This window comes from Lichenostomus cassidix, chromosome 14, assembly GCF_008360975.1.
Source record: "Lichenostomus cassidix isolate B80296 chromosome 14, HeHo_3.0, whole genome shotgun sequence".
NCBI lineage: Eukaryota > Metazoa > Chordata > Aves > Passeriformes > Meliphagidae > Lichenostomus > Lichenostomus cassidix.
In genome coordinates, this window is record NC_139495.1 from 3270782 (window position 1) to 3280912 (window position 10131).

The 10131-nt window shown below is 55.5% G+C and overlaps 1 protein-coding gene across 1 annotated transcript; it reads left to right on the top strand.

The window, feature by feature from the left end:
* Positions 1-1255: 1255 nt before the first annotated feature.
* Positions 1256-6078, top strand: ACTB (actin beta). Its single transcript, XM_085074500.1, has 6 exons — positions 1256-1399; positions 2831-2959; positions 3262-3501; positions 4029-4467; positions 4794-4975; positions 5330-6078. Exons 2-6 carry the CDS (start codon positions 2837-2839, stop codon positions 5471-5473), a joined length of 1128 nt encoding a protein of 375 aa, XP_084930626.1. The 5' UTR covers positions 1256-1399; positions 2831-2836; the 3' UTR covers positions 5474-6078.
* The last annotated feature ends 4053 nt before the right edge of the window (positions 6079-10131 follow it).

Genomic DNA, 10131 nt, shown 5'->3' on the forward strand with positions numbered 1-10131 from the left:
CCCTGATGACAAAGAGCTTGCTGGTGTAGCCTGCAAGACCTTGACTGCAGGCCTGACTTCCCCCTCTATGATCTGGACAAGGGGTATCCCATGGAGAATAAGCATTTTGAGCTTTTTTTTTTCCTCCGAGATTTTTTTTTCCCCCTGTCACCACTGTTTTCAAACGGCTGAGATTACACATCCAAGGTCCCCACGCTGAAGTCTGTGCTCTTCCAGCCGGCAACAGATTGCGAGTGGCTGCTTCTACTTTACTTACAGGGCTGCTTAATTAACTTGATTAATCAGCCCGTGTTCGCACAACACTCTGGAGACGCAAAGCCCTCTGGTTGCTGCTGCCTGCTGCTCTGCGGCCGCTGCCCTCGCCTTTATTCCCAACCAATATTGGATGGTCACAGGCAAGGAGGGAATCGCAGAAAGGCAGCCACGTCTCCTACTCCAGCAAGGTTTGGATCAGAGCACAGAAACAAATATTGCTCAAATCTGACCAAACCACTGCTCCCGTGATGTCTCCTGCCAGCGCGGGGCAGGATGGGGAGTGGGGACCAGAGCTGGCTGCTTGACTGGACAGCTGAGCCAGAGCCCGCCGAGCGCTCCCTTCTCCCAGGTGCCGCTGCCACTGTAGGCACACGGTCTTTAATGGTGCCCGGTGGCGCCGGCGGCGTTCCCGGTTGCCCGGGCGGGTCCAAGGGCCGAGGGCCTGGCGGCGGCTGGCAGGAGCCGTGTCGCCGCCGCTTGCTGACATCAGCAGTGAACTTGGCCCCGCGTCCCGCTGCGGGCCGGGGTCACCGGTGCCCGCCCGGCCCGGGGGTGCAGGTGACGGGCGCTCCACGTGCCCCGCGCCGGGCAGCGCCGCACACAGGGCAGGCAGCCCCCCTGGGATCCCGCACCGCGCTGCCCCTGGCTATCCCCTTCCCTCCCGGGGGGCTGCCTCCCCTCGGCTCCCACAGACACGGGGGGCGAACGGACCGGGACCCCCACCCGCGGGGCTTTGTGTGAGGGCTGGCGTGGGGGGGCTGCACGGGGGCACCGGAGCACGGCGAACCGCGGAGTGCGGCGAGCACGAGGCGAAAGCCCCCTCCCCGCCGCAGCGCAGCGACACCGGGGCCGCACCCCCCACCCCGATCCCATTCGTTTCCCCCTCACCCCAATATTTTCCCCCCTGTCGGGGCGGCGGGGCGGGGCGAGGCCTGGGGGGCGGGGCCAGGCGGGGCCAATCGGAGCGGCGCACTCCGAAAGTTTCCTTTTATGGCGAGGCGGCGGCTGCGGCGGCCCGATATAAAGCGCGCGCGGGCGGCGGGCGGGAGCCGCCGCGAGCTCTGCCTGCCCTCACCGCGCGCGCGCCCCGCTCCCGCCACCGCCTCGCGCCCGCCCCGGCTCCGACCGCGCCAACTCCCCAAAGGTGAGAGCGGCACCGCGACAACGGGGGATAGGATAATAGTAATATTAATGATAATGATGATGAGCCGGTGTTGTTGTGAATTCCGGTGTGATCGGGGTTGTAGGGACACGGCGCGCCCGCTCCCGGCGATCCCTTTGTGCGCTGGCGGGGTGGCGGCCGCGTAGCGCGCTGCCGCGTTTTAAGGGATAGAGACGCAGGTCGCGGTTTAAGGCTGGTTTGGGGGGTGATGCTTGCGGAGGGGGGTCTCGCCCCTGCCAGCCGTGGGGCTAATCCGACCCGTAAGCGGATTGCTGGTGCGGACGGGGGGAGCGGGCGGCTCGGCTGTTCCGTCCCGGGAGCGGCGGCGTGGACTGAGGGCTCGGGGCTTTGTTTCGCGGAGTCGCCCGTGCTGGGGTCGGGGCCCGGGGGCGTTGTCCCCGGTGAGGAGGGGCGCGGCTCCCCCACCCCGCACATGCGGATAGTCCCGCTGGCTGGTGCTTGCGGGAGGGGGCGGCACCCCCTACGCGGGGCGAGGCTGTGGATCGGAACAATGCGGGGCTGGGGGAGCGCAGGGGGGACCCCCCGTGTGCCCGAAGTGCTGGTGCAGGCGGGCTGCCCGCTCGGGCTGTGACTACACTTCCCAGGCTGCCCGTGCGGGGCGGCACATGTGCGCTAGCTGCCGCCGCCCCCCCGCCACCGGATTACACCGGCGCGGCCGGAGCCGCCGCGGCTGAGTCTGGGCGGGCGGCAATTGCATAAGACGCTGGCTCTAATCCCGCCCGTGGTGCCTCCGGTCGATGGGGCAGAACCCCGGTCACGCTTGACTGGTGGGGCTGGGCGTGGTGGCCGGCGCTTGTCCCGCTGCGGGTCGTTATATGGGCTGGTTGAGGTCTTGGGGTTGTGCAGGGGGGTTGAATCCCTCTGGTTGTGCCTGGCACACGGTGGGCACCGGGCGTGACTCCCCCCAAGCTGGGTGGGCGCGTCGATGCCCGCTGGCTGTCACACGGTAGGGCGCTGGGGCGAGCACGGGGCGTGACCGGCGGGGCTGTGCGGAGGCGTCGAGCCCCGCTGGCCGGCACACGGCGGGGCGCTGGGGTGGGGCAGCCACGCCCGCCTGCTCCGGGGAGTGGCCGCCGCCGTCCCCCCGACAGCCGGTGGCGGGCGAGGCGCGGCGCGCTCCATCCATTGCCTTTTATGGTAATAATGCGAGAGGGCGCAGGGACTTCCTTTGTCCCAAATCCGCGCAGTGCCGAAATCTGGGAGGCGTCGCCCCCTCTAGCGGGCGCCGGGTGAAGCGGAGCGGCGCCGGCAGGAAGGAAATGGGTGGGGAAGGCCTTGGCGGCATCGCCTGCGCTTCCCGCCATCGCCTGCGCTTCCCGCCTGCCGCCGCGGGACGGGGCTCGGTGTGTGAGCGGGGATGCTCATGTCTCCTTTTCTCCTCTTCTCCCGCAGCCAGCCATGGATGATGATATTGCTGCGCTCGTTGTTGACAATGGTTCCGGTATGTGCAAGGCCGGTTTCGCCGGGGATGATGCCCCCCGTGCTGTCTTCCCATCCATCGTGGGTCGTCCCAGACATCAGGTAGGTGGCTGGTGTGCCTGTTACACGATAAAAGAGAGGAGTTTTTGGTGGAAGTGGTTTCCTTAGAAGCAAAAAGCCCTTTTATTTGGCTTTGTACCATGTGAGGCCTCTGTGCTGCAGCACAGCTGGTGGGGAGTGCAGCCTCCTGCAGAGTCTTTGTGCAGTGTGTGTTGAAGCAGCTGCCTGGATGCCTTTCCTGATAGACAGGGGACAGCAGAGGGACAATAATTGGAGACTTAGCTTTGGGAAAAGGGAGTTATCCAGCCTTCAGCTGTACTTACCACATTGTCTTTGTTCTGCAGGGCGTGATGGTTGGTATGGGCCAGAAAGACAGCTATGTTGGTGATGAAGCCCAGAGCAAAAGAGGTATCCTGACCCTGAAGTACCCCATTGAACACGGTATTGTCACCAACTGGGATGACATGGAGAAGATCTGGCATCACACTTTCTACAACGAGCTGAGAGTAGCCCCTGAGGAGCACCCTGTGCTGCTCACAGAGGCTCCCCTGAATCCCAAAGCCAACAGAGAGAAGATGACACAGGTGTGTAGAACTCAGGAGCTTGGAGCTACAGCAGATGTTGCTGCAGGCCAGCTCTCCTCTTCCATGTTGTCCTCTCTCCTCCTTCACCACTATTCTCCCTTTTTGCCATCTTTACAGGGTTTTCCTTTCCTGACCTGAGTCTTCTCTTTGCTGGACTTTGACAGGTTTTGTTTGCTCTTCTAAGCTGGCTTTCTCTGAGACTGAACTAGCAGCTTGTCTAACTGCTGTTTCTGACTAGGCACACTAATCCATTTACAGCCTTGAGTGACTGTACTGTAGTTTACTTGGCATTTATTTTGTTCCTTGCTGTGGTATGTGGATGGGTCTGTGGCAGTGGTGTCCCTGCTCAGGCTCTGACCTGGCAGGTGTGGGTGGAGACCAGGTGAGATCAGCATGGACTTTGAGGGGGAGTGTAAAGATGCCTCATACCTAGGGGCAAAAAGTAAATCAACTTGCATGGATTTGGTATAGATCTGTAGCAAGAAACTTGTACTTTGCTGTTGACTCGACTTCTTTTCTCTCCCTAGATCATGTTTGAGACCTTCAACACCCCAGCCATGTATGTAGCCATCCAGGCTGTGCTGTCCCTGTATGCCTCTGGTCGTACCACTGGTATTGTGATGGACTCTGGTGATGGTGTTACCCACACTGTGCCCATCTACGAAGGCTATGCCCTCCCCCATGCCATCCTCCGTCTGGATCTGGCTGGCCGTGACCTGACGGACTACCTCATGAAGATCCTGACAGAGAGAGGCTACAGCTTCACCACCACAGCTGAGAGAGAAATTGTGCGTGACATCAAGGAGAAGCTGTGCTATGTCGCCCTGGATTTCGAGCAGGAGATGGCCACAGCTGCCTCTAGCTCTTCCCTGGAGAAGAGCTATGAACTCCCTGATGGCCAGGTCATCACCATTGGCAATGAGAGGTTCAGGTGCCCTGAGGCCCTATTCCAGCCATCTTTCCTGGGTAAGTCCAACTTTTTTCTAGTATACTCTGTGTTGGCCCTTAATGTTTGTTCTGTGAAGGGTAACCTGGAGACCATGGCAGTGAGATACCATATTGTACTGCTGGTCTGTGGCAAGTTTGGTGCTGTTCCACCAGTCAGCCTGTTTGCACACATCCTAAAGCTGTTTGAGGGACTTGGGTCAGTAGAGCCTTTGGTTGAGTCTGTGCCAGCCATGGCTCTTTACTGTTGAAAGAGCTTCTGGTCTTGTGGTTGCCTGTAGTATCTTCTTAGGCTTCCTTGACTGTGTCTGAGCCCTTGCTGACTTGAGACTTTTGCTTCTTCACAGGTATGGAGTCCTGTGGTATCCATGAAACTACCTTCAACTCCATCATGAAGTGTGATGTGGATATCCGTAAGGATCTGTATGCCAACACAGTGCTGTCTGGTGGTACCACAATGTACCCTGGAATTGCTGACAGGATGCAGAAGGAGATCACAGCCTTGGCACCCAGCACAATGAAAATCAAGGTAGGATGGAGTTGGGAACATCTCAGCACCCGTGTTAGGCTGAAATACAGCATGGGTGGAGGGTGGTAAGCTGGAGTCGTGCTAGAAAAGATAGAAACCGTGTCTGTCTGGTGCAGCCTTAATGGCCTTGGTCTGGAGAGGATGGCACCAACCCAACTGTATAAATAATGGGATTAAAGACTGGCTGCGGAGGAGGGAGGTGGGTGTGAGGTTGTGTCTTGATCCTGTTTGGACTTCATGGTATCTTAGCCAAGGTTAGATAAGGGAATTAGGCAGCTCCATCTTGCAGGGCCGTGCGTGGGCTGTGAGCATAGTGTGATGCTGTGTCTGACTGGTTCCTCCTCTTCCCTGCAGATCATTGCCCCACCTGAGCGCAAATACTCTGTCTGGATCGGAGGCTCCATCCTGGCCTCCCTGTCCACCTTCCAGCAGATGTGGATCAGCAAGCAGGAGTACGATGAATCCGGACCCTCCATTGTCCACCGCAAATGCTTCTAAACCGGACTGTTACCAACACCCACACCCTTGTGATGAAACGAAACCCATAAATGCGCATAAAACAAGACGAGATTGGCATGGCTTTATTTGTTTTTTTTTTGGCGCTTGACTCAGGATTAAAAAACTGGAACGGTGAAGGTGTCAGCAGCAGTCTTAAAATGAAACATGTCGGAGCGAACGCCCCCAAAGTTCTACAATGCATCTGAGGACTTTGATTGTACATTTGTTTGTTTTTTTAATAGTCATTCCAAATATTATAATGCATTGTTACAGGAAGTTACTCGCCTCTGTGAAGGCAAAGCCCAGCTCGGAGGGAGTCCACCAGTTACAGCTGGTGTTAGGTTATAATTGCTTGTCTGTAAATTATGTAACCCGACAAGTGTCTTTTTGTATCTTTCCGCCTTAAAAACAAAACACACTTGATCCTTTTTCTCTTCGATTTGTCAAGCAAGCAGCCTGTGTTCCCCAGTGATAGATGTGAATGAAGGCTTTACAGTCCCCCGCAGGGTCTAGGAGAAGTGGTGCCAGTATGTGGGGGAGGGAGGGGCTACCTGTACACTGACTTAAGACCAGTTGAAATAAAAGTGCACACCATAGAGGCTTGACTGGTGTTGGTTGTTCATTTTCTTTCTTTTCATGCCATTTCTTGACAGTTGCTCCCTGCTCTGATCTCGCCCTGCCAGGCTGTGCAGCTCTGCTATCAGGATGGGGGCGATGCTGGTGCTGTGGGGCACAAAGCAGATGGCTCTGGGTGATATGGGGAGGGGTAGAACTGAGCCTGCCAAACCTGTGGATCTTCAAGTTTGCCTTGGGGCTGGAGTTCTCCAGATACTGGGCTTAAAGGCAATTCACCTGCACCTTCTGCAGTTTGCTCTGTATGTGTGTGTGTGTCATTTCTCAGCGTTCTGTCTCATGCTGCACTGCTGGAAGCAAGAGGGGTGTGGTGGTGCCATAACCAAGGTGAAGCAGATGTGCTCTCCCTCAGCCGAGGCTCCTTGACTAGTCTGCAGTGCTGCAAGGGGCAGTGTCCCCTCTTCTCCCTGTGCCAGGTGTTTGAGCTTGCCTGTCCTCACAGTTTGCTTTGCGAGGGAGGCCTGGGTTCAGGTAGGGAGACTCATGCCCTGGCAGTGTGCTGGCTGGGTGGAGCAGCTTTCAGGTGAAAGCAAGAGAAAGTACTGTGAAGTGGAAAAAATTGACTTTAGAGAGCAAGGCCGCTGGAGTGCTACATGGGTGGGGCTGGGAAAAAGGTGCAGGGAGGAGGGAGGAAGTTTTGGCAGGGTGAATGACACATCCAGTGCAGGTACCTGCCTCCAGCCCAGCCTTTGCAAGGAAGGTTTTGGGTTTCTTGACTGTACCCATCCTTTAGGCTTCCAAACCTGTGAAGCTTCAGCGGCCCTCTGATCAACTTTTCTGGTTTTGTGGAAAAGAACAGGGGGGACCCTCACAAAGCCATGCTGGAAGCTGACCCTGTTGGCCACAGCAGTGTCCACAAGCCCCCAGAGCTGGGGCCACATCTGTGGAAAGGAGAGGATTGAGGCTACTGGGTCAGGAACTAGGAAGAGCTAAGCCAGGTGACACTACACTGCCAGTCTGGGAGACTAGACCTGGGAGCATTTTCAAAAGTGAAGCTTCCCAAGGCTCTGCCAGCCTTGCTTGCCTTTGAAGAGCTAATGGCTGTGATTGTGTCATGCTCACAGCAGATGAAAGGCAGGGAACAGGCTCCAGTTCCTCTTTAATCCTCTGCCTGGCCTGCTCCTACTCTGGCACCGTACTATACTCAGGGTGGACCTGCTGGTTTCTGCCCTTCATCTCCCCAGGCTTCCTCCTGGGTGCAGTGGGAGCCTGGCAGGGCTGGAGGTGCAGACACTGGGCTGTACTGGAAGCACCAGTTTGCAACAGAGGAGGTGAAACAGGTTGGAGCAAGGTTCAAACTGGGCTTATAACCTGAGGTCTTGGGGAAATGGGGTGAGGAGGAGGCAATGGCAGCTCCTGGGGAGGGAGCTGGTGGGAGCAGGGTAGGAAAAAAGCCAGAAGCCAAGAAGAGATGACAGCAATAGGGAAATGGGGTGCCTTTCTTCAGCCTTTTCTGAAATGGTCACTGATTGCTGTGGGAAAATGTACTGAGACACAAAGAACAGAAGAAACTAGTGGTGGTGAGAAAGAAACCAGTGAGCAGCAAAATGCCAGGGGCCGAGAGCAGCTCAGGTGGGTAGAGGTGTGAACACAGGGAGAGGCTGATGCAGACCCACTGGATGCAGGGCAGCCAGGATGATTTTCATGCTCCAGAGCCAAGCGAGGTATGCTGTGTTAACACTTTGCAGGGCTTTCTCTCCTTTCTTCCCAGTTGTCTTGCTGCTTTGGGTAACCAGCCCTCAATAAAATAAGGCTGAGCCTTCCACAGCCTTTTCTGATGCCTCTCCAGCGTGAGGCCATGGTGTGCAGAGCCACTTTGCAGGCTGCTCCAGCAACGCTCCATTTATCCCTCCTCTGGGCCATTACATGCTGGAGAAAAGAATGTGGTGCCGGGCAGGGACAACTTCGAGCATTACTCACTGCTCCCAACTCCAGCAAGCACGGGGGAGCCCAGAGTGGTTTCCTCTCAGGAACGTCAAGTGCTGGAAGAAGGGGGATTTTTTAACTGCAGTTTCTCTGCCATGGAGTTTCAAAGGGCTCAATTTGCCCCTCAGTGTTTCACAGAGGTTGGGAAATGCCAAGAGGCCTTTCAGGGAAGGCAGTAGAGGAGCCATGTCCTGATTTTAGCCATGTTAGACTCAAAGGAGAAGTTGTGTAGGGAATAATCAGTGCCTTGGTTATCTCCTTCTCCTCTCCAGCACACAAATAGCCAGGGGCTGTGGGGAGACCAGAAGGTTTAATATGTCCACCCACAGGCCAGACTGAGTGTGTCTCCCTGTCTGCCTCAGCCATGGTGATGTTCCAGGATTCCTCAGGCTGCAGAGACGGCAGGACTTGGCTCTAGATCCTCCCAAAACACCCAGCCCTTTCCTACCTCCCCTGAAACTGCCCCAGGAGAGATGGCTAAGCTCAAGGCTAAGCTCAAGCAAACACATTTTACATCCTTTCTTCCCTCAGAATTCCCAACTTTCGCTCCTGCTGGAGACAGTCACTGGCACTTCACCTGCCATTAGCTGATGACCTGGAAAGTCACCTCACTGAGCTGCTTATGGAATCAAGCTACCGCCGGGAATTAGTGATGTCCTTGGCAAAGGAGACGGTTGCAGCTCTTGGGATTTAGCCCTGAAGGGCCTCATTGTCTCTCAGCTGTGTCAGGGACAGTTGACCAGAAATGGTCCCTGGATGGGGAGGGTCCTGTTCGCTCGTTAGTGAGCATGTGCTCCTCCAGGAGAGGTGCCAGCTGGCTGTGTGCAAAAATCCCAGGGAATCTCAGAGCATTCAAATTAAACTGGCCTCCTTGCAGAAGTCTCCTTGGAGGGTGCAAAGCATCAGCTTCAGAAAATGGCCATTCTGAGGCACCATTCAGGGATGGGTCTGTGATATTGGCTGTGCTTGGGGCAGAAGCAGTCCTAGTCTCTGAAGCTGTTCTTTGCAGGATTGCTGACCTGGAGCCTGCCCTGACTTGCATTATACCCATCTGTAATCCACTTTAGCAGGCCTTACAGTATTAAACCATATCAGGGATTGAGAATCACTTCCAGCAGTGGAGCTAGCATACCAAGTGCCCTGGCTGCCGCAGTCCAGCTGGGCTTCAGTCAAGCTGGAAAAAAGATGTTCAGGTTGTATCAGTCTTAAGAAGAATCAGAGGAGAAAACTGAAGCAAGACTTCCCAGAGGGAAAAATATAAATTCCCCAGGACAGTCTGGCCTTGAACATTAAGATATTTTGTTTTATACAAAGCAAAATATCTTGATACTGGTATGAATTTTTTTGCCTGGGCTGGGACAGCATGATATGTGCCTGCCTTGTTTGGGCTAAGAAAACTTGTATTGGTTTTAAGATGAACCAGAGTCTACCCACAAGGAGAAGAACATTCCTGAAGAGAGGCACAGCAGGGAGGGTTTCCCCTATCACTGTTTGTCCATCTCCTAGGACCATGAAGAGAAATGCCAGAGCTCGGTGTAGATGTCCAATTCCTTCCTTTTTTACTGCCCACTTCGGCCTCGTGTTCAACCTCCACGTCTGATCTGCAACAACACGCTGCTTGTTTACTTGGTGGATCACCAGCCCCAAATGCAGCTCCTCTTATAAAGCCTGGTTTCTCCTCAGGAGGCCCTTACACTGGCCTCTGTTCCCAATATTTATTTGGGGTTGTCAGATGCTGTCTGGTCCCTGTATGCCCCAGGGCTGGAGGGAACCCACGGCTAATCCAAATGCTGGCTGCTCCAGTCGCCTTGGCTCTCTGGGCAGAGCCTTCCCTCTGCCTTTAGGACTCACTGATGGTTTTATTTACCATTTGCATTGGAAATGTAGGTCTCCTCCACCCTGGTCTCTGCTTTTCCTGGTGACTGCAAATATGATAGGTTGGTATTTTTCCCAGATGTCAAACGAGTCGGTCTTGACTGAAAGGCCTCCGGATTTAATTTGTGATTACCTTTTATTTAAGTTAAACGCATGACAAACAAAGCAGGTACAGATCCTCTACAGAGGCTCTCCCTCATCTAAGAGCTAAAAATGGTTTTCCT